We start from the raw sequence: 25,209 nt of genomic DNA, 5'->3' as shown, positions 1-25,209 counted from the left end.
TGTGTTGTACAGGCTGACAGGAGCACCTCGGGGTGAAACAGTAGCCAAGGTACTGAGATGATGGTGGAAAGCCACTGATCACAGCTGTCCAGTTCAGGACCTGCATGCCCAGCTTCAACACTGATGTATAGCTCTGTCAGATTCACCAGTGCAACAAGTTCACCTCTGATTTATGGCATCTGAGAGCTCTTGGAAAGGGAAACAAAGAAAAGGGGAGGTGCAACATATGAGGTGGGGCAGATTATGATCAGAAGCTCAGAGGAAGGCCTGAGAAGCAGTGGCACTCAGGCAGTAACAAGAAAAGTACCCTGGAGCCAAACTGTGCCTTTAGAAATCAGAACAAGACAAAAGTGAGGTGGAGGCAGAAGCAGCTGATCACACACCATAAAAGCAGGAAGTCAGGGGAGCTGGGTTCTGTTCACTGTTACATCAGGGACTTCATGATTTTTGGCAAGTACCTTAACTGGTTCCTAGGATATCAGCAATATCTGGGCTCAAATGGCCACAGCAAGGTTTAAAGCACTACTGCAAAGGATATTTGGGTAGTCTCAAGAAATAAGGTGCATATGCACATGTATAATTTATTATTTGCACTGGGTGAAGGGAGATAAGTGTTTGGGGATTTGTAGGTAAACATTAAGCAAATCTATTTTCAAACTTCCCTTTGGAATTCTTAAAACCTCAGTGGCACAAAATATTTATGATTTGAATTTAGTAAGACTTCAATATTTGTTTCCTTGAGCACAAGAGTTCTTACTGAATAGATCAGAGTGATTGACCTAATGAAATATTCCTTTAAAAGCTGGACTACATCTGGTGTTTAGCATGAATTAGTGCTGTAGTATTAATGCAGAATTACCTTATGCATTTTGCATGGATCATGCTCGTGGCAAAGCCAAACATTTTTGTGATCTGAGGGAAACCCACACTGTTTGTACTGGTTCCTACAACAGCAGGCAGAGGACAGGGTATCCTGCCTGGTCCTCAGCTGCTCCTTCCAGAAGGACACAGATCTCCCAACCTTAGAGAATACATCTGCTAGCCCTGGTGCACCTCAAATGACACCAGACTTCCAGCTTTTAACAACTCAGCTGAGCTCAGCATATTCCTTCCATCACTGAGCAGAGAAACCACAGCAGAACTTGTGAGACTCTGAGTGATAAGCAGGGATGACGATATCAAATGCACCCACTGAAAGTAATCCCCTCTCTTTGTACTAATCAAAACATTGTCCTCCACAATGAGATAAACCTGCAGTGTCTCAGCATGATTTTTGCATTTGATATTCCCTGCACAGTCTGCTCTTCAGAGACAGATTTTAGGATTGCACATTTGGAATACAAACTATCACTGGCCACATGGTTAGGAAAAAACTAAAAATAATGTCCAGCAACACCAGTGTACCTCCTGGGTTTCTTTATCACTCTGAATAGTGGTTAAAGACAGAGTTTAGAGGTCTTCAAATGCAGCTCACAGAGAAGCACAGATCCCCCCAAGTCATTGCCATAGTGGTCAGGAGAGGTATCTCTATGGAAACAGAGGCAGTAAAAGTCAAGGTTTATAAGAACAGAAAAGGCAGTGTGGTTCTGTCTGCTGGCTCAGTGAGAACAGGAAACTGGGTCTGGTCCCTCTCTCAGGGGTTTGTGCATTTTAAATCAGAGTGAAATGTGAAAACATTTCTGAGGGCTGGAACTAGACCTCAGGAGAAGGAAAAAGGGACAAGCATAAGGGAGAAAAATATACAAACAGAGAGAAAAAGAGGGTTTCAAAGACAGGGAGGTACAAACCAATCCATATTGTTATCATCTGGGTACTTGATCTTGTCACCATTGAACACCATAGTTATCTTTCTGCTGTACATACACTGGGAGCAATCTTGACATTGTATTTTCACCGAAGACTTTCAGTTCTCCTTTAATCCTTCATTGAAGAATTCTGGCACTTTAACTCACTCACAATGAGAACCCTGCCAAATTTTAACATCAATTAGTTATTTTCTGGTCTTTTTATACTGCAGAAATACAAAAACCTGTGCAAACTTCAGTCTTGCTAGAATCTCTCTGAAACAAAGCATCTTCACTCCAGGTTGAAGTATTAGAAGAAAATAGTTATTAGATTTCTGAGGTATAAAATACTTTATTTATTATCTTCCATTGTGATACATCTGTCTAATTACTATCCTGTTGCATTGTGCAATTAGTTAAGCTATTTATGCTCATCTTGGATACTTATTTGTTCACTTCTTTTAGTTTCTTACACTCCTTGAATATTTTTTCGGTGACACTGTGAAACAGGCTGCCACAGACAAGTTGCTGCCTTCAATGCCACCCACATACAGGACTCACATTTCTAAATATTTGTGCTGAAATTAGGGACCCTCCTCTTCCCTGTACTCTGGATTTGGGCTGGACACTGTGTTCATTTTTGGGTTTTTCTTCTTCCCAGTCCTCTCTCCTCAGTTCCAGCCCCAGCCTCAATTTTGGTCTGGGCCACAATCATACAACTGCAATTATCAGGTCCTGCCAGCTCTTGGCTGGATCAAGGCTCTCTGCTGGCAGCATTCAGAGGCAACTGAGCTTTCCAGCTCTTGTGATTGTCTACCAAGTAGAGTGAACAATAATTTCTCACAGGTTTGTAACTCAGCCAACCTTAGCAGCTCCTGATGACTATCCAGCATGACACAAGGGCCACTTTGCAACAAATACCAACTCATTTTTCAAAACATACTTCGGCAAGACATTTAAAGGAAAGATCAGACACATTCCACGTCAAAAGCAGCGTGGGCAGCAGGTCAGAGGAAGGGATTCTGCCTCTGGTGAGACCCCACCTGCAGAGCTGCCTCCAGCCCTCAGGTTCCCAGCACAGGAAGGTCAAGAACCTGTTGGAGTGAGTCCAGAGGAGGCCACCAAGATGATCAGAGGGATGGAGCACCTATCCCATGAGGAAAGGCTGAGAGAATTGGGATTGTTCAGTCTGGAGGAGAGAAGCTTCAGGGTGACCTCATTGCAGCCTTCCAGTACCTAAGGGAGTCTAAAATGAAGATGGAGGGAGACTATTTGCAAGAGTTGTAGAATAGGGAGGAATAGCTTCCCATGCCAGAGGGCAGGGATAGATGGGATATTGGGAAGGAATTGTTCCCTGTGAGGGTGGGGAAGCCCTGGCACAAGTCCCCCAGTGAAACTGTGGCTGCCCCTGGATCCCTGGAAGTGTCCAAGGCCCGGTTGGGCAGGGCTTGGAGCAACCAGTCTGAGAAATGAACAAACTGTGCAGTCAAACTTGTCTAACAGGTTCCACCTATCACCACCACCTGAGCCACCTGAGGGTTTCTGTGATGAAAGGGTTTCTATGCACCAGACCATTTTTGTGGAAAGTAATGGTATGAACACAGCCTAAAATGTTGAGAAGGTTTGGTTCATTCATCAGTTGAGAGAGTTGAAAATACAGAAGTCCATGGCTCCAAGACCACCAATTGCAGTTACTTTTGTTAAATAAAATAGAACAATTTTAAAAGTTTCTCATACCATGGAACTTCATCTGTTACTGGGGTGGGAGTTCTCTTCAGATGGCACATTGACCTATCCTTTAGCTGAAGCAAAATATCTCCCTATAAGCAACATAGATTTGGTCCTGAAAACAAATTTAGATTGGTTTTTTGGATACAAGGTGCTGCTGTTGACAGTAATTGCTGCTAGTCCATTTTTCCTCTGTTAAAGTATTTTAAAAAACAATCCTTTTGGAAGACTTATTACTACATTAAAAATTCATGATATTAAGTGACTCATCACTATTTATAATAGTAACTAAAAAGTGTTTTTCAAGCAGAACACTTTTATATATAAAATTTCACTAGCTTTATTGGAATCAAACCAGGCTTGAGCATTAGCAGTAGCCAAAGATAGACTTGGAACAGTCTAAATATACAGCATTAAGGTTGATAAATAGAATAATTCTGCTACCTTTGAGGTGACTGGAAACCCTGGGTACAGAGATGTAATAAGTTATGAGATAATGCAATATACATTTGTTTGAGATTGTTAATGTGTTTGAAATGGCCACAAATTGTGGAGATTTTCCAGAGTGCACACATAAAACATGCCAAGATTCTGATTCATTTAGAGCCAATATATTTTTTCAAGTGTCAGTGTTTTCAGAGGGGAAAAAAACCTACAACAAAATTGTAGCTATTGTAACTCCATCCTTGTTCTACTTCTGTTCTAACATGATTTCTGTTCTACAGAAACTGTTAGGAGGGAGTAGAGACATTTAAACTCATCTTTGGCTTTTTAAATGTCTCGAGCAGCCACTATGTTTCATTTTTTTTTCCACACAATCAAGTTTAATCCAATACTGTCAGCTTTACAAGTCTTCCAGGAACCTCAATTACCTGCATTACCCACATTTTCCCCCTCTCCTGGATGAGACTACAAACAAAACAGAAGAGAAACACTCGGTGATGAACTATTAATTCATAGAATGGTGACAGCTTGATGGGCTTGGATTTTATTCAAAAACATCTGGATCCTCTTGGAGCAGGTTGAATGAAGAAAACCTTTTTTCATAAAACATGACATGACAATGGTAAAGGGCCCCACCAGAGTGAGAGCTCCAAAGTGATAATATTTTTCAGTGCACATTTGTATTCTGCAGCTCTGTTCTGACCACGATCAAACTGGCATCTTTCCATGATCTGTATTAGCTCGGGTTAATTTTTCCTGTAGTTTTTTAAATAAGGTGAGAAGCATTAAAGAGGTGGAATGCCTTGTAGAGAAGCACAGTGCTGTAAAAGAGAAGACAGGAACTTGCTAATTCTAATCCCTAGATAAATATATAATAAGATTAAAACAAAGATGAAAGTGCAAATAGCAGCCCTAAACCAACAACCCCAGATCCTTTGAAGCTATTCCAGCTGGCAACTTTGACTACACAAGTCATTTGCTGGGGTGATTTTACTTCACCAGCCCCAGAAAGGTGAGATAAGGTAGCATTTATATCTCCTCTGACTGTAGGGAAGAAACCACTTCCTTTTCCAGCCAATATGATATTGAAAATAAATAGCTTTAGAGATTGATTATCTTTAGGGTATTCTTGATTGTTCAATAAAAAACAAAACCAAACACACTCACAACATTAAAACAATTCCAAACAAGTGAAGGATTCACTTGGAGGAATATATTTAGATAATAGAATCAACATAGGTCAGTTCCACAAGATTACTATTCCACAAAGAAGAAAACTGAGTCAACTTCTCCATTAAGGACAACACAGAATCACAGACCCGTGAGGTGGGAAGGGATCTCTGGAGATTGTCTTGACCAACCTCACTTCCCAAGCAGGGTCAAGCAAAGCAGGATGTCTGGGACCACATCCAGATGGCATTTGAATATCTGTAAGGATGAAGACTTCACAATCTCCCTGGGCAACCTGTTCCAGTGCTCAGCATCCTCACAGTGGAAGAAACCCCAACCAACCAAATTACTTAAGCTTAGACAGAGCATCCTCCTCTTTTCCTCTCACTGGGCACCCTTGAAAAGGGCTTGGCTCTATTTTCTTACAGAAATGAGATCCCTCCCAGTCCCACAGACTTCTATGAACTAAAAAGTCACAGCTTTCTGTCTTTCACATATGAGAAATGCTTCGGTCCCTTTGTTATCTCGAGGCCCACCACTGGCCTGTTTCCAGCATCTCCACATCTGTTTTTTATTAAAATCACAAAGCTGAAAGACTGAATTCAAGTTTTTATTGAAATCTCTTTGTACTACAGGTATGATCACAATCCTGTGAATTTAATATCATGTAATGAAAACTGCTTTAACGATAAGGATATTGCACCAATCTCCATATAACTTTTGGCTACAAAGCAGAACCTAAAAGCTGTCTAAAACACATTCCCCAGACACTGAGAAAACAGCTGTGTAAGTCAAAAGATGAAGAGCCCACTCAGCTGTAAGACTTCCCTGCTTCTCTGCTTCTGACCCTAACAAAGGAATTGGAAAAGGTTGAGGAGTAACACCACAGGACTTTTTGGAATCAGTACCTTCGGGTTTTGTGAGGGAACATCATAAGCTTTGATTTTGCAGGCCACTGGTGTAAAGATATTTGACTTTTGCCGAGTAAGAAAGAAGTAAAAAGCCACTAAAAACAGTGTCAAGACCCATCAGACTGAGACCAGCCATAGGGGGGATGGAAGAACTAACAGATCAAAATATAAAAATCATTCCTTTGGAGAAGAAAGAATTCAAAGAACAAAAATATGTTCATTTTCCTTAGAGAGACTGCTCAAAGACTAGAGGCTTCAAACCTCTTCCTTTTTTCTTTTTTTTAATGTACCTTTTTTCTATGATATTTAACTTCCATTTGCCTAATTGGTCAAATTTGCTTTTATTTTCCAAATGCCTCTGATAGCACCAAATCTTTGAGCTATTTCCCTGCCTGTTTCTTTGCCTTACAAATTTTCAACTAAATACCTTAATTCCCATGTGCCTGCTTGACCCCCCTTTTTAGTTTGGATTCTGGATTTTGTTGCCATTCTTTTGATTAATTGCAGTTTTAAATAATCTTCAGCAAGTCACAACCCCAGAAATACACAGCATTATATTATACGTTATATACATATAATATATATACATAATATGTGTATTGTATACAAGTTATATTGAGCCACACTAAAATCCAGCAGTTTGATTCCAATGGAAAGCAGAGGATGCACAGGTCATTGGTACAAAAATATGGCACACTTGGACCAAAAATGCCCCAGAGCCTCTATCCCATTTTATGATAATCTGTATTTTCCTCTGTTTTCAGTATCTTGAGTGGGACACTGAATATGTGACAAATTACTCAAGGGAATGGAAATTGCTGTCGCCAAGGAAGAACCAAAACACTGAGAGTTAAAAATCCTCAATTCCCCACTACCTGATTTCCATCATAGATTTCTGAAAGAACTGATAAATAAATGCAGAGGAGTGAAGAGAATTTGTTTTGGCTTATGTGTTTGTTTTTTGTTTTTTTTAATATAAACCTGTCAAGTCTGAAGTAGAATAATCTCATTGAAGAAAAACAACTGCAGACATTAATTAAAGAATGGTGAAATCCAGCCACAAGCTGGATGAGCAAGGCTCATCAAGGCTCAACAAGGCTCAATGAGCCCACTACCTTGTTTGTTTGGATACAAATTTGGAGGAAGGATTAAAAGAGAAATGAAGGTACACTGAAAAGGAAGGAAAATAGTCATAGATTTATCAAAGACAATGATTTTCTAGGCTAGTTTTTAATTCTCTTCAATGGAAACAAACTGAAATTCATCTCATCTATTCTGAGTTTAATAAAACACTGAATACGCTGCAGCATTGAAAAGTTTAAAACACAAGAAGTTGGGCTATTCTAACAACAGTTCCAGTTCCAATGGAATCATTCACTTCAAAATCTGGGTATCTGTCAAGATAAAAGTCATTTGTTTACTCTCAATGCTGTCTGTAGGCTTTGTCTAAACCCATGTAACAAAGATGAACAGATAATTTGTTCTGAGCAGGCGACTAAGACTTTTTACCATCTAAGGCTCAAACATCAAGCATTTAGATGGATGAATTTGGGCAGAAGAACCATGTTGGGAATTAACCTCTACCCATCCACCTCCACCCCCAAAGAAATTCTGCAATAATACCTGTGTGACTGATTAGACAACTTATTAAAACTATGGAGGAGGTAATTGGCCTCCCAAGAAGAATCAGGTGATGTATTCCCTATGGCCTGGGAAAGGAAGTATTCCTATCTACATAGGAAGTCCTTTCTCTGAAACATATCTGAGACTGGTCACATATTTGAAAGAAAAGCAAGAAATATATATCCAAAAATTAAAACCTGATGCTGAGAAGGGTTATCAGCATAATCAGATAAGTGCAGAGGTGACAATAGGAAAAAAGACTGAAAGAGATCAACTTGTTGAGCTTGGTAAAACAAGGCCTAAGAGAGGATGTGGTTGCTTTCTAAGCTGTGGATAAAGCAAGATGCAAAGAGGGAAAGAACTACTCACACTAAAAGGGAATTGCTGGCACAAAACCAAAAGTCTAACTCATAGTAAAGAACAGCTGGCACAATGTCAGAAGAGCATTTCAAAGCCTTAAGGAATAACTTTCCAATAGGAATAATGGGCACAGCCTAATGAATTTTATAATTAAAATTATTATTTTACAATTAAAATTTAAATATTTGAATTTCAATATTTAAGATTAAATTGTTACTGATACAGGAAAGGACGGAACTTGATCTAAATTATGTTTCCTTGTTTTATGCTTTCATACAAAGATTACCCTTCCTCAGCCCACATCACTATTCAACATCATCCTTCCCTTCCCCTTGTCCATCTCTAAATACAAGCACCTTACTCTCCACATCCCCTCAAGCCCTTTGTCTCAACCAACTCCTCCTGTCACTCTCCCTTCCCCTAAATATAACTAAAATATAACTAAAAATAACTCTCCAAGGCAGGCATCGGACAAGCAAAGTTTCAGCCCAAGCATTTGTAGAGTCTATAAGACTCTGCATTCTTTTGCTGAACACATCCTTCTTAGTGAAGGGTAATTGGAGTGGTCAGAAGGAGGCACTTTCCCTTGCTGAATTTTCTTTGATCCTTCCAGGATTTTCTTGGCCTGACCCCAAGAGTAACTTCCGTAGCCAACAAATCTTCCTAAAAACTGAATTCTCGTAATGTTCACATAAGACTGCTTGTTCTAGACAGGCTGTAATTAGCACTGACAGGAAGAATTGGGAAGGTGCTTCATTCGTACATTTCCCTGTGTTATTCCCACCAGAATGAGCCACAGGGAGGGCTTGCACACACATCTGGTCTTCTCACTTGTGTGAGGAAGCCACTGATGCTTAGCCTGCAGCAGTCCAGCCCCAATTGCCAGCCTGTCTCAATGGAAGTGGATCCATTTTTGTCACAGGAAATGCATGCCATGTTGTGCAAAATTATTCCACTCCCATTACAGTTTAGCAAGAAAAATTCTCCACCGCACGGTTTTTGCGTCTATTTTTGGGTGTAACCTAAATATCGAATGCCAAGTCACAGAGAGGTCACTACGCTCTGAATGTAGAAATATCTCACAGACCTTTTGTGTAGCACAATGGCAAACAAAAGAACTGGAGCAATCCATGGCTACATCACAATCCCAGAAATCAGGCAGGGAACCACTGCTTACTTTAGTAACCACTCGTGCCTTTGTCTCTTGTACAGCACAGCAGCGTACCCAGCTTTTCACTTAGCTGTCATTTGTGCCATGCTGCAGAAAGAGATAACAAAGTACTGAAAATGATACCATTACAGTTTACTCTACTGCTGGGATGGCCATACACAGAGCTATTTATAGCTCTAACCCAAATAGAAAATATAAAAGCACAAATGGGTCTCATGCATGTGTAAAAGCATTCAAGCCTACTTAATTCAGCAGCAAAAGCAGAACAAGAATAAAGAAATCAAGCTGAATTTTGAAAATACACCTGATTTCCGGAAACTCAATCAAATTTTCATATATAGAGACCTTTTTCTATCCTATGCATACTGAAAATTGTAATCACCTCCTCAATTAAAAAATTCAACAAAATTAAAATCAGATCTGTTTAAGTTCTGCTAAAATTAATTTTTTTAATACTTTTCAGTGCTTTGAATAATAACTAGGAAGTTACTCCTAGTGCCTTTTAAATATTTGTTAGTTTCTTTTTGTTACATTTATATTCTTGGGGAGCAATACAATCAACTCTTTCCAAAAGCTCAAAGGATCATGTAGGTTTCTATTTGTAACTCCAAATGAATAAGTCTGAAAGCACAACATCCAAAATTAAATTTTAAATTTTTAACCGAAATTTCTAATGGTAGATCGATATAGATATAGATATAGATATAGATATAGATATGTAGATAGAAATATATAGCTATAGCTATAGATATAGATATATTATATGCATATATATACATAGTTAATTTTCTAGCTAAACTGCCACTGGAATGATGAGCACCAAATTAATAACCAGCATGATTTTGGTTTCAAGGGTAGATGGATTTTTACAGTCTCTGCCTCCTCTCCCCTACTCAGCTCAGTTAATGTAAAGCCTTTGGACCTTCCACATGAGCCATGCCAAGGAAATTAAATTGCCAAAGATGACATCTGGGATTTATTTTGCCCACAATCAAAAGCTGCAAAAAGGTGCCTCATGTTACAAGTCTAAAAATTCACCTGAATGACTGAAATACAACAAGATGTATTGAGACACATTACAGTTGTTCTGATTATGGAGATTAGGAATACTTGGACATTTTTATTATTATTTGGTTCTTTAATGTGTTGATAACCTGAGTTTCCAGATCTTACTCAGCTGGAACAAAGAAATGAGTTGTGACAGTTTTTTGAGGGTGTTTGTTTGGTTTTTTTGTTGTTATATATTTGTCATCACTAGTATTAGTTTTGCAATTATGAACTACCCTCTTGCCAAAGTTACAACTCCCAGACACTGCCAGTGTTCTTGCAGACACCTTCTGTGTCAAGATATTGCCAAAACATTTTCTACCTCCCCATTACAAAGGTTCTAACTCAACTTTTGTATTTTTCAGATCCTGAAGTAATCCAATGCATCAGGTACAGATCCTTCCTTACACACTGCCAACTTCTATTTCCTTAGACTCTACATTTTTTGAGGAAGGACACCAACTCTTCTGCTTTTACAAGACCCCTCTTTGAACAGTGAGAAACCCACATCATCTGCAATCCTCTGCTGCTACAGAGAACAGGATTTAAAACTAATTACAACTGATTAAATACTAGGAAAACCATCATGCGTAAATCAAATCTGGTCAACACATAAATAAGGGAAGGCATATTGAACTAATTGCATAGTGAAGAGCAAATCTGGAGTTTTTCTAGGAGGGAAAGCTTACAAAAAGTCACTACTTGGAAATTCAAGAGTTATAAACCAAAATGTTATATAGCTGAATGTATATTTGATTATCCAAAGAAGTTATTGAACTTACATCAAGGTTCAAAAAGGGGCTGGGCATTAATATATATTTAAAGGTACAATAAAGATTTCAAGGGTGAAAATAAACATAATGGCAACAGATTTAGGACTGCCTCTAATAATTGTAAACTAGAATAAAAAAGAACAGCAGGAAGCAGATTACACCATGTCTGTCTAACCTGAGTTTTTACATTTCACTTAGAATGCCCTGGAGCTCTTACCAGACACAGAGTACTGGCCTGGACAGACCCAACAGTGGTTAGATACTGTTATGCACACCAAGGAATTTGACAGTCTGCAGGCAAAACATCTCAAAACTTCATAAAAATATAAAGACGCCTCACAGGACCTATTAAAAATAGATATAAGACAACTGAATCTTGGACAAGTAATGCAGCAACTTCCAGCAAATGATGTCTGCAGACATAGCCCAGCTTGTAGCCCTACACTGTGATCAGGAAGATATTTTCCCCTGAAAAATCACTCATCATACTACTGAGAAGAAACCAGCTTGGTCAGAGGCCCAGAAGAGAATATTTTAGATTCACAAAACCTATGGATTGCTTGGAAAGTGAGATGGGCACTACAAGTCACATTTCCTAAAGAGGTGCTGGATATGGAATTGCAGCTATTCCACCACAGAGTTACCTTAGACATTGCAAACCAGCATCTTGGCTCAACAAACTACTCCCCCTCAATGAAAAAAATCTCAGGAATGTCAGGGTGGGATTAAAAAAATTTTAAAAAGTTAAAATCACAGACTCTATACAGTGTCTCTTAGAACCAGACATTGATTAGAAACTTGCATGGACTCTTATCCTGCCCCTACTTAGCTCTCTAAAGACAATGGCTTGGCTTGCACAGTATTTAGTTTTCACATACACCTTTACCTTCAGTTGTGTCTGAAGGTCCTTAAAGTTTACAGCAGGGAAAAGAAAATCTCTTTTGTCATCCCACGACAATATTTCAGCCAAAGAGATTCTTGGCTTTAGGAAATAGAGAAAAGAAAGTGAAATTTCCTCCAGGTGCCATGAATTGACACTCGTTTCCCTGCAAGTATGTTCTGCACTGAGCAGCTTAGTGCAGACACAAGGCCATGTGCCTGGGAGAAAAAAAGTGAAAGGAAGAAGCACTTACCACGAGGACAGCACTCAACCGGTCACTTTGGACCTGCTGCACTTGGATGCAGGGTCCTGGCACTTGTAACCTTGAGCCACTAGGAACATTCCCAGCATCTCCATTTGGGATGCTGCCGTTACTAGGCCCAAGACCTACAGATGCCCTGTACAAGTAGGTGTGAGTGAGTTTGCCCACGCCAGTGACCTCCAGCATGTCCGGTGGCAGGTGGGAGCTGGGAAGCATGTGCACACTGTAGCAATACTTTTTATAGTCATCAGATGGGCAGCAGCAGCCATTGCAGCAGCAAGTCCGGCACCGGCACAGCCGGATGATGGCGAGGAAGAAGATGAACGCTGCAAAGATGAAGGAGACGCAGGCAAGGGAAATGATCAAGTAGATGTTTGTGGCGTTGAGTAGCGGTGGCGGCTGCCCGCTGTCATCGAAGTCTGGCAGTGCCTGGGGCAGGGTGTCAGCCAGCAGGATGCCCACCGTGACGGTGGAGGAGAGCGGCGGATCCCCATGGTCCCGCACCACCACGACCACCTTGTGCTTGAGGAAGTCGGTGGAGCGCATGGAGCGCGTGGTGCGCAGCTCGCCGGTGTGCGGTGACAGCTGGAACAGGGTGGAGTCGGAGGAATGGGCAAGGTGATAGGAAAGCCAAGCATTCTGTGCATTGTCCTCGTCATCTGCCACCACTTTGGTCACCAGGTAGTCCTCATCAGCCAGGCGGGGCACAACTTCCACAGCTACGGAGCCATTCTGGCTGGTGGGGTACAGGATGGCCGGGGCATTGTCATTCTGGTCTGAGATGTAAACATTCACTCTTATGGCAGCACTCAAGGCTGGTGACCCATTGTCCTTGGCTTCCACTTGGAAATGGAAGCTCCTAAGCTGCTCAAAATCAAAGGCACGTTTTGCATAGATGCTCCCATTGGCCAAGTTCATAGACAAAAAGCTGGTCAGGGCACTGCCTGCAACTGTGGAATTCCTGAGCGTGTAAGAGACCCGTCCATTCTCCCCTGTATCAGGGTCAGATGCCGAGACCTGGTAGAGAAAAGCACCAAGTGGATTGTTCTCCTCCACAAACACATCGAATGCGTCAGCACTGAAGACAGGGGCGTTATCATTCACGTCAGAAATCTGCACCCAAACAGTCTTCTGAGTGGTGAGGGGAGGAGAACCCAAGTCTGTGGCAGTAATGGTGATGTTGTACTCGCTGATCAGCTCTCGGTCCAGAAGCTCACTGGTGACAAGGCTGTAGTAGTTTTGAAGGGAAGGCTTTAACTGGAAGGGAAGGTTTTCAGAGATCTGGCAGGTTACTTTCCCGTTCTCCCCAGGGTCCTTATCCAAAATACTCAGCAGGGCTATCACCGTGCCAGGAACAGCATCCTCAGGAATGGGACTGGAAAGGGATGTAATTGTAATCTCTGGGCCATGATTGTTCACATCTGTGATTTCCACCAGCAGCTTAGCTGTGCTGGACATGCCAAATGCCCCATTGTCTCTTGCCTCAATGAGCATCTCGAGAAGGGGTCTCTGAACAGCTAAAACGCCATTGACTGTCACCTCCCCGGTGTGTGGGTGAATTGAGAACATTCGCTGTAAGTCAGCAGAAGTTGTATTGCTAAAGGAATACCTGACCTCTCCATTTGGACCTTCATCCAAGTCTGTGGCGTGCACTTGGACTACCAAAGTGCCACTGGGGGAGTTTTCCAAGATACTCGCCCTGTAGACCGAGTGCTCAAATTCTGGTGCATTGTCATTGGTATCCAGCACAGTCACAATGACCGGGACATCACCAGACTTTGGAGGATTCCCACCATCTTTGGCTGTAAGCACAAGTCTGTGAGTGGCTTGCTGCTCCCTGTCTAAGGCTTTCTTCAGCACCAATTCAGGATATTTACTCCCATCCCCGCGTATCTGCATTTCCAAATAGAAATGTTCATCGGGGCTCAGAGTATAATTCTGGACACTGTTAGCACCTTCATCAGGATCTTGGGCACTGGGGAGTGCAAACCGTGCCCCAGGTGACAGGAACTCAGGCATGTTTATATGATATTCACTTAAGGGAAAGCTGGGGGAGTTGTCATTTATGTCCAAGACTTTGAATTCCATCCTATAAAGCTCTAGAGGGTTTTCTAACACGAGTTCATAATTCAGAAGACAGACAGACTTTAATTCACAAAGCTGCTCTCTGTCTATGGGCTCGTTAACAGACAAAGCCCCTGTGCTGGCATTTATATTAAAATATTGCTTACTTGAACCGGTGATCATGCGAAATTTCCGAGCTGAAAGTGTGGCTGCATCTATTCCTAAATCCTTTGCTATGTTCCCAACAGACGCTCCACGCTCTGTTTCCTCGGCGATGGAATACACTATTTGCCCGTCCACGGTGCAGCAAATAAGGCAGAAAACCATTAAATAGCCCCGCATGCTTCCTCCCCTGGCTCAGCTCCCCGCAGACCGGCTCAGCAGGAACATAATCCAGAATTTCAGCGAGCACCCCAAGTTCCCGGCGCGAAGCCAGCGGGCACCGGGGCGCACCGGCGGCAAGGCGACAGGTCCTGTGCAGGCTGGGGAGGCTCCGCGGCGGCTCCGCTGCCCCCCGGGCCGTGCCGCCGGTGCCGTGCGGGGCGAGGCGGCAGCTCGGTAGCGCTGCCCCCGCCGCCGCCGCTCGCTGTGCCCGGCGCGCCGGCCCCGCGCGTTCTTAGACGGGAGGCGGCGGCGGCGGCGCCACCCAGAGGCCGCGGGGACAGCGGCGCCACCGGGGGAGGGGGCTGCGCTCCCCCCGCCGCCGCTGTCCCGCTGTCCGCCGGCTGCTTCTCCTCCCGAGCCCCTTTCTTCCCCTTTTTGGTTTTTTTTTAACGGAGATGGAGCGGGGGGATGCGCGCAGCCGAGTGCGCGTCATGGATGTGTTTCGGTGAAAAAGAGAGGCAGAGCAGAGCCCCCTCCTCCCTCCGCTCCTTGCGGGAGAGGCAGCGAGAGGATGCGCTGTCAGAGAGCCGCGGTGGAAGGGAAAGGTGGATGAGAAGTGACAGGCATCGGCTAAACATGGGTCAGCACAGCCCAGACACGCTCCGGCTGAGCACAACATTTCCCAGAGGGGTTTTAAGAGCACAATTAAAGGAGGCAGTCGATTCTACCCCTGTTAAACTTTACTGAAAGAAAAGGGAAAAAAAAAAAACGGGGAGAAAATAAGGAAAATGAAAAAGGCTGTTTTCTGCTTAACCTTCAGAACAAGGGAAGTTAACACGAATTATTGGAGGGAAGGGTCTCTCCTCTGACAGTCAGATCACCCCCAGCCACAGACGAGCTCCCATCCAGCCTCCCAAAGCAGGATGGGGATAGCTCGGGTGGTGGAGGAAAATTAAAGGCTGCAGCAGTTCAATTACTCGTATGGAAATAAGTATCAGCACCAAAGAGGTTTTGCATTTAGGACATGCCCAGGAATTGTGGGGAGAGACGAGCTGATGTCACACAGAGACTGCAGATCATGAGTGGAAAAAAAAAATAACATCAAAGCTCTCTGTTCCCTCAGCTTTCCACACAGAGGGGACGGTTAGCAACTACACCCCAGAGCAGGTATGAGAGGACAAAAAAGCATTTCAAAATATCCTGCTGGAAAACCTTCCTGGACTGATCTTCAGCAGCAGTTTATACAGATGGACCCTGGCAACAGCTCCATCTCCTCTGTTTCCAGTTCTCTTCTGTGAGAGCTTGTTATGAGATCCTGATCAATCAAAAGCAAGAGGATATAAATGTGTGACAAGGACAGGTCTTAACCCTTCTCATATTCATTGTGTTTCTTTCTGCAGCTGAGAATTTCCAGGCAAGTGAAACAGAACATTTCAATTATATATAATATACATAGGGCCTTTCTAAAAGGGAGAAAATCTGGAACACAGCCAAAAACATTAAACATTGTACATTAAATTAAAAAAAAAATAAAAATCAATACATCTGTTTGCATCTTCACAACTCAGCAAATCCTCACAGTCTCACAGTGAGGTCCTCATCCTGGCACACTGGAACAGATTTTGGTCTGCTCCAGCACAGCTGTCTGCAGATGTGATTTTTTAAACTCCAGGAGGTCCTGGCAGTTGCATTTTACTTCTGCTCACTGATGTTATAGAATCCCTTACAGCTCAGGGGTAGCAGTCCAAGGCTGAGAGAAAGCCACAGAGCTGCTGCTGTGCATCCACCTCAATTCACAGAGGACATAAACCTGTTCAATAACCCACTGCACACAGTATACAATGCAAGTACTCATGGTTTGCTGCTTACCCCTTTTTCTTTTCTTGATTGTTAAGTGCAGAAATACCCAATTCCTGTTCCTACCCAGTCACTGCAGAATTGTCATCCAGACTCCCCCCGCTCCAAATCTATCCTCTTCTGCAACAATGTCATCTACAATACCTGAGAAGTTGCTGGGTTTACTGCTCTGTAGTGATGCACAGTCATTCTAAACACCCTGAACCAATGAAAAAACATCTATTAAAGCCACAGGAAAGACTGAAGTATTTCCTTAACATAAACCTGCAAGGTTAAATCCATCTGTCCAGGAAGAGCTGAAAAGCCACATGTTGATCCCTCATAGGTAAAACACGTTACCCGACCGTCTGGGACTCAATTTACAATAAAGAAACCCAAGAATTTGGGACTCAAGATGCTCTTGTTGAGCAGACAAACCCCCTCAAAAGCACATTTTCCTCGAATCTAATATTGGAATGACAAGCTGTAGTTGTTCATTCTGGTGCCTGAAAGACTAGCAATGCTAGCAGAAACTGATTAATGAATGGCCAAAATCAAATTGCACATGTGCCTCTCAGATGTACTCACCTTTGAGAAGTGAAGTCAGCCTACAATTATATTAATCTTTATTCCACTCATTTACTACTCACTAACCATGAAATAAGTTTTTCATCTTTCTGCTACATCTCTAATTTGGCAGCATCGCCCAGTGCTTGTTTATGGGACTCTCGAGTGAATTTGTCTTCACTTGTTTTTAACATTATTTTTAAACCTTGCCACCCTGCTTTAATGTTTTGGCATAGTTTGTCCTCTCGTATTTTCCACTGTGGACAAGGAATGCATCAGGCAGTTATGCTCACCAGAATGTGCATATTGCCAGCACCATCTCGGCACCCAGATCCTACCACTCTGCCTTCCCAATCCAGCACACGAGTGTCTGGCCCACACATCACTCAGGTAAACAGCTCTGGGTCACAGCCGAGATCCAGTGCTTAGTAAGATTAAATACTGAGGGCCAGTTACAGCACAGACACTGCTGCCATGAAGGGAATAACACAATTGTGCCACTGGGGCAGAATCCAGCCTTGCCCATAGCGTGAAGCCACTGCTCTGCCTGGCTGAGTCCCAGGCATGTTCCTCCCTGCCTGTTTGTGCTTTCCCTTCCACATCCACCTCAAGGCATTCTCAAGTGTGTCTGTACTCAGTCTTTTTGGGCCACCCTTCCACCTACTCCTTTTTTTCAGGGTCTCCAATCTCAAAGGTCTCCTCACCATCTCAAGTCACCCTAATTACATTACTATGCTGTATTGAAGTATTAAGTTGTATTAAACACCTTTAACACAGACACTTCCCTTGGTATCACAATAGACAATCTCACTTCTCTTTAAACCCCCTCATCTCACACTTGCCATATCCAAACCATTCCCTATTCCCTTTTCTCTGCTGGACTCATTCTTAGAGCCCGTTTGACCTGACTCATGGAGGAATTCATCTTTGTGATCCTTCTGAGGTATCACTCACTTCTACACGACCCCTCATCATGTCTCACTCCCTGACGTGTTCAGAGAGCTCTTCCTCCACGTTCCTCTGCCCGCCAGGTGCTTTCCCTTACACGGCCTCGGAGCGCACTCATCCTCCCTCCCTCCCTGTCCTACATTTTCAGCCAATCCTCCCCTTTTCCTGCGATTAGACGTCACTAGTCCAGTCAGGCGCGTTGTGCTCAGAGCAATGGTGGCTGCCAGAAGAAACTGCTAAACCAGCAAAGGCAAAAGCTAAAGGTGAAGAGGAAAACCGTCGTGTGTCATGGCTGTGGAGCCCTGCACGAAGGAACACTCGTGTTTGATCATCATCTTTATGTCAGCGATTATTTAAGTGTCCCGCTCGGTGCTGGGGTTTGGGAAAATCCCTGGGGCGCTCACCACAACTGAGGGGAGCCCATTGGTGCTAAACTATTTCAGCGGGAGACAGCAGGGGAATCTGTGAAGGAGAACAGACAGAACAACAGCTCTGCTGTTTCTCCTCCCATGGAAACCGATGAGCTCTGTGCAGCAGCAGCTGTCCCCGCTCCAGCACTCACCGCCGCCTGGAAGGAGAACATAAAAAGCTCACACAATAATGGGATCCCGACAGTAAATAGAGTCTGCCTGCGAACCAAGGGCGACCGGACCTCGGACGGAGCCCAGATCGCCAGCGCGGAGGTGCCAGGACCCCGGTATCGCCTTTCACACGAGAGGAAGGATGGTGGGGCCCCGACGAGCCGAAATTCCGGGCTCCTCCTGCTCGGGAGGTGTGGCAGGCACCCCGCTCTGAGCCCTGCGGGACCCCCCCAGCCTGGGCTCGCTCTCAGCCCCGCGCTTCTCCCGATGGATGGGACGGGAAGAACTTTTGGCAGCATCGCCGGGCGAATCTGCTCCGAGCCCCTCTTCCTTGCCAAGGCAGGCTGTGCTGCTGGCGGAGTGAGCAGTGGTGTCAGGATGCCCCTGAAAAAGCTCGCAGCTGCTCCTTGGGGAGCAGAGATGACTTTTAGCTATCAGGAGCCCAGAATACCAGTCTCATATGCAGAGGATTTCTAGATTCCCACGAAAATCCCCATTACCCGCACCAAGACACAGAAACAGGGACCCACTTCATGCCATTCAGCACATCGCAGGCAAGAACTCGTCTCTTTAACACAACAGATCGGTCTGCTGACCCCCAGTCAGAGACCACCGGGCTTGACAGAAGCTGCCGGGGAGGACACCATCGACAGCGGGCACGGGGACTCGGTCCCGCCCGTGAGGCAGGAGCGGCTCCGAGCCGAGCACTCGGAGTCTCTGACAACTCCGAGGAAGCATTTCCCTGCCTGTAAAATCTCGTTTAGCAGCTGCAAAACATCGTCCGGCCACCACGGCGGAGCGGGCGCTGCAGCCGCTTCCCCTCCGCTCCTCCCGCTCCCGGAGCCGCCCGCAGAAGCGCTCGGCAGCGCTCCCGGTGCCAGCCCCGCCTCGGCTGCCAGGACTGCGCCTGATGACATCGCCTGAATCAGCAGCGCTCTCCAGAACCACGTGCGGCAGTCAGAACAGCCTGGGCTTACAGCGACTGACAGCTCTGAGCGAAACTGGCATCGTTTATTCAAGGCACTGACGGATATTCTAGAGCCTTCTGTTAAGGAATCCTGCCCACATTATTCCACGATAAAGCATCCACGAGCTGTTTCTAAAGCTAAGATTGCTTTACGTTTCTAACAGAAATATTGGAATATTTTCTTGACAGTGTACGCCTATAGCAAACCCCGATAAAGTCTTCAACTCATTGCTACAGTCACAGAAACCAAGGGGAACCGAAGAGAAGACAAATCCTCCCCTGCCGCAAATGATTGGCACTGAGACCCCAAATCACCCTCAATCATAACCTAAAGAAACGAGTCTCTTCCCACACCTGTGGGCAAATGCTGTTTCTCCATCTTCTACAGAGGTTGTTAAATCTGTTTATAAGCTTAAAATAGACGTTTTTCCTTTAGAAAATCGTGGTCCCATCACATCCATGTGAATAAAAGAAAGAAGTGACAGCTGTACAGAGCTGGGGTAACCCTTGCTGCTCACAAGTGAAGGTGGTTCATGAACAGTTAATCACATCACAGAGTGATGACACACTCCCCTTCAGCACGGACATCCGCTCACGATCAAAAGAGACTGAATAAGCAATCCCCAGCAAATACACAAAGAACTCAAATTTAAAGCCGGTACTAAAACACGTAAGAGAAGAGAAAAACGTGGGACATGTTCAAATGATTTCCTACAGATCGACGAGAGATAACCCACTCCTATGATACTTTTCAAAAAGGATGTGAAGTTTTCAAAATGCGTTGCTGTTTTCTATACACCTATAAGCACAATTCTCGTGATTTTGGAAACAACGATCCATCATTTAAGCTCTTCAGTCCGTGTGCTTTCTCTAAAGAACTCGATTAGCTCAAAACCCAACCAAGTGAACTTTGTCAAAATAAAAATACCGCGTTTACAGATATCACTGTGTCTTAAAAATATGGGGGTTAACCAAACGAACTGAATGCATAACATAAAATTATATACGTACTGCTTGTTTTTATTACCCCGGCAGCTTTATCCATTTCACCTTTAAGCTATAGACAAAACTAAGTGAAATAGAAAAGATCTTCACTTTTCCCTTTAAAAATTGTTCTAATTTTCTGACACTGAACAAGAAACGCTAAACATGACCCTAAAGTCTTATCTCAAAGAGCTCTTCGAAGCTTGCCAAGATGAGAACCGAGTCAATTCAGTGTCATCAGTGCACGGACAAGATCAGCTGAAAAATAATGGTGTTGAAAACAACCTGGTAATTAAACAATCAGAGCGCTCTCTGCGTCGGGAAATCGCTAAGGAAGCTAGTATCAAAACTGTTCTCTTGGTTTTTTTCTGCTCTACTGCTGGGAGAGCCAAAAGCTTTCAACCTACCATCCCCGAACTATTGAACACCAGACATAGAAAAATTCCTTTATAATTCTCCCTGAATCACTCTTCCTGCCTCTTTCCACTCCCACCAAATTTGGACTCTTCTTTCCACATCCATTTCTGGATGGATGCGGTAAAAGAGAAGCCCCATCACTACGAAGAGTGAGATCAGGTCGTGGGGAATGGCCAGAGAGCACCACCTCCCTCAAACACTTCTCCATTTTTCCACAAAACGTCCTGAATTTTGCTTCACTCCACTCTCACACACGCACATGTTTTTGACAGACTTCCAGAGACAGAACAACACCCACAACCTCCACCAACATTTCATCAACTCTTTTTACCCCAAAATTGTCACTGCATGGATTTCAGTATCTCAAGAGCGGTGAATCAAAACAATCGGAAAGATTCTATAAATCTAAAAACTCGCGAGTGCGCGAGTGAACACGACAGTCAGCAAATAAGTGTAAAGGCGCCTGGTTCGAAGACACAATTACATTCACCATGAAGGAAATATCAAACTACTGAAGAACTCACATGTCGAAAGGCACTTAAAACAGGAAAATAAAATATCCCTAAGACCTAGCACTGCACTTTGATGCCAAGTAGGCAGTAAAAAAAAAAAAAAAAAACCTAAAAAAAAACCCAAGATAAAAATAACGTCCTATCCAAGACAATTTTTAAAAAAGAATGAAAGAAGTAAAGAAATTATAGAAATTTTGAGGGGCAGTCGTATATTGAGAAAATGAAATTTCATATAGTGAACACGCATATCTAAGGCACATCATCACATCTAAAGGCAACACACTACAAAGCTAGGACATTGTTCTAAAACACTTATCACAGAAAAGATGCTTTAAAACTTCGAAGATTCATGTATTAAGTGAGAGAAACAAAAATGTAACTTTTCGAAGACTCTTACCACGCTTGAAGCAAGAGGGGAGAGAGACGGCCCCTTCCCAGCAGAACTGTTTTCTGCAGCAGGGCCAGGCGGCGGCGGAGGGAAGTTGGGGCTGAAAACCATGAGGTCGCTCTTGCCCGCGCCGTCCGCCACGCACAGGCTGCGGCTGTGGCGCTGCGAGTACGACCAGCTGCCCACTTCGCTGGCGCACACCAGCGTCGTGGGCCCGGGCCCCGACAGCACGGCCGCCCGCGGCGCCCAGCGCGACGCCCCGTACAGCACCACGGCCAGCAGGAACAGGCTCGACACGGCGCAGATCGCCACCACCAGCCACACGTTCGTCGCCGCGCTCGCCGCCCCGGGACCCAGCTCCGCGCCCGCACCCGCCGCCCGCGACAACGACAAAGACGACAAAGACGACGAGGATCCCGCCGCCAGCGCCGCCTCGGCCGCCTCCACCAGCGACACGCTGAGCGTGGCCGTGGCCGAGCGCGCCGGCTCGCCGTGGTCGCGCACGACGATCAGCAGCCTCTGGCGAGGGCCGTCCGCCTCGTCCAGCGCCCGCGCCGTGCTCACCTCGCCGCTGTAGAGCCCCACGCGGAACGGGCCCTTGCCCCGCGGCTCCCACAGCTCGTAGCGCAGCCACGCGTTGTAGCCCGAGTCGGCGTCCACGGCGCGGATCTTCGCCACCACCTGCCCCGCCGGCGCCCCCCACGCCGCCCACGCCCACAGCGTGCCCGAGCCCGACACCGCCCCCAGCTCCGCCGCCGCCCCCAGCTCCGCCGCCTCACCCGCCACGCCGCCCGTCTCCGCTGCCGAGCCCGCGGGCGGCAGCAGCGCCGGAGCGTTGTCGTTCTCGTCCAGCACGAACAGCTGCACCGTGGCGTTGCCGCACAGCGGCGGCTCCCCCGCGTCCACCGCGCGCACCTCGAACTGCAGCACCTGCAGCTCCTCGTAGTCCAAGGGCTGCAGCGCCCACACGCGCCCGCTCTCCGCGTCCACCGACACGTAGCTCGACGCCGGCCGCCACCCGCCGCCCGCCGCCCCCGACGCCGACACCGCCGCCGCGCCGCCCTCCCACACCGAGTAGCTCACGCGCCCGTTGCCCGCCTCGTCCGGGTCCCGCGCCCACAGCCGCGCCAGCTCCGCGCCCGCCGCGTTGTTCTCCCGCGCCAGCACCGTGTACACGGCCTGCGCGAACGCCGGCGCGTTGTCGTTCACGTCCGACACCGGCACCCGCAGCCCGCGGCTGGCGCGCAGCGGCGGCGCCCCGCCGTCCTCCGCACGCACCTCCACCTCGTACTCCGACACCCGCTCCCGGTCCAGCGCCTCGCGCAGCACCAGCGAGTACGAGCCCGCGAACGTCGCCTCCAGACCGAACGGCGACGCCGGCCACACCCAGCACCGCACACGACCGTTCGCCCCCGAGTCTCGGTCCGACACGCTCAGCAGGGCCACCACCGTCCCCAGCGACGCGTCCTCCGGCACCGGCACCGACAGCGACGTCACCCACACCTCCGGCGCGTTGTCGTTCACATCCAGCACCTCCAGCTCCACCTTGCAGTGACCTGACAGTGGGGGGGATCCTTTGTCCCTTGCTTCTACAGGGATCTCGTATCTATTAATTTCTTCATAGTCTAATTTGCCTTGAAGTCTGATTTCTCCTTTGTTTTCATCGATAGTGAACATTTCTTCAATTTTTGTACTAACACGTCTACTAAATGAATATACAATATCGCTATTGATCCCTTCGTCAGGATCAGTGGCACTAAGCGTGACTAAGAGAGTCCCGAGCTCTGAACCTTCTAAGACTTTAACTTTATACACCGACTGGTTGAACTGGGGTGGATTGTCGTTTGCATCCAGCACCGTGATCACGAGTTCCATGGTGCCTGTCAGAGACGGCCGGCCCCCGTCACTCGCTGTCAGCACCAACCGGTGAACGGGAATTGTCTCTCGGTCTAAAGCTTTCGTTAAAATAAGACCCAAAGACGCACTCTGATCATTATTCCCCTGATGATCAAGACTGAAATACTCGCTGGGACTGAGTGTATAGGTGAGCTGAGCGTTCGCTCCAATATCAGCATCCGACGCGCCCTCCAGCGGGAAACGAGACCCAGGAACAGACGATTCCGCGATGCTGAGGGCTTCTTCGTCCACACGGAAGACGGGAGCATTGTCGTTGATGTCGGTGACCTCCAGCTCCACATGGAACACGCGCAGCGGCCGCTCCACCAGCACCTCCAGGCGCAGCGCGCACGGCGCGCTCTTGCCGCACAGCTCCTCCCGGTCCAGCCGCGAGCTCAGCACCAGCGCGCCGCTCGCCCCGCTCACCTCCACGCTCGCCCGCCGGCCCTGCGCCACCAGCCGCAGCCGCCGCGCCTCCGCCTCGCCCGCCTCCAGGCCCAGGTCCTGCGCCAGACGGCCCAGCACCGTCCCGGCCTTCGCTTCCTCCGGCACCGAGTAGCGCACCTGCCCGCCCGACACCGCCCAGGCCGCCTGCAGCACCAGCACCCGCAGCACGGCTCCCCACCGCATCGCCGCCGCTGGTGCCTCCAGCCCCTTCCCTGGCCCTGTCCGGGTCCCCGCCGCTCCCCCGACGTCCGCCTTAGGGTCTCCCTGGGAGTAGAGGCACGCCGTTCCGCTTTCTCTGTGCCCCGCCCGGGCCGGTCTCCCGCATCCTTCCTCCCGCTGACGGCACCGTGACTGAGGTTCGGGGAGGAGCTGCCGCCCTTCCGTGTCTCACGGCGCCTTCGCGGCCAACAGCGGCACCTGGTGTCCGACCGTGGCTCCTTCGTGAGCCGCTGCCTGCTGTTCTGCTCCCGCTGCCGCAGCGGCTCCGTGCGGGGATGGACCTGCCGCGGCTCCGCCCACTCGCACGCCACGCTCCGGGATTTCCCGTCCGAACACTGCCTTCCTCCGCAGCGGTAATAGTGAGTTCTTTTGTCTCCTCCCCTTCTCCTCCTCTTCTCCTTCTCCTCTTCCTTTTCTCCTTCCTTAATGCACTTTAATTGAGAAGTACACTTGACAGAACGTACATATTAATGCAGGAGTCGTACCTAGGAATATCTTCACTGCATAAATCCTACCCTGCTTCTGATCTCCAGACTTTATCTTCTCTTATGCCTGAGGCGGCATAACTCGATTTTCTCATCTATGTTTTCTTCTGGAACATATTTCAGCTGTTTCCTCTACAGAAGAAGACTCTATCAGAAGTACAGAAATATCAGATACAGAAGTATCCTCGATCTTCCGTCTATAGAAAGTACTCGGGTCTTCAGAAGACAGATTCACATGTAATGTGTGTGGTCTAGTCCAGGAATGATAGAAACGAACAGAAATTGCTTACCTTTTCATGGATTTGTGACAGGGATGTAGCTGAGCAATTCCACACAGTCTCCTTGGCTTTTTGTAGAGTAAATAATACAGTAAACCCATCATATTACAAATACCTGTGTCTGTCCACTGTTTTGCCTTCTG

General features: G+C 46.3%; 1 protein-coding gene across 6 annotated transcripts in view; it reads right to left on the bottom strand.

The window, feature by feature from the left end:
• LOC131584098 (protocadherin alpha-C2-like) overlaps positions 1-25,209 on the bottom strand; it is a 105,816-nt gene that overhangs the window by 59,789 nt on the left and 20,818 nt on the right. Inside the window, exon 1 of one of the 6 annotated variants that reach the window (XM_058848867.1) lies at positions 21,751-24,774. The exons of 4 other annotated variants lie outside the window; for them this stretch is intronic. In XM_058848867.1, the coding sequence (XP_058704850.1) occupies positions 21,751-24,267 (2,517 nt within the window). In that variant the 5' untranslated portion in view covers positions 24,268-24,774. Of the gene's footprint in view, positions 1-12,144; positions 14,696-21,750; positions 24,775-25,209 lie in introns of those variants that run through there. One more of the 6 variants, XM_058848870.1, reaches the window with a different exon arrangement.

This window comes from Poecile atricapillus, chromosome 13, assembly GCF_030490865.1.
Source record: "Poecile atricapillus isolate bPoeAtr1 chromosome 13, bPoeAtr1.hap1, whole genome shotgun sequence".
NCBI lineage: Eukaryota > Metazoa > Chordata > Aves > Passeriformes > Paridae > Poecile > Poecile atricapillus.
The sequence above is the reverse complement of the archived record's forward strand: the minus strand, read 5'-3'. Positions and strand labels throughout refer to the sequence as shown.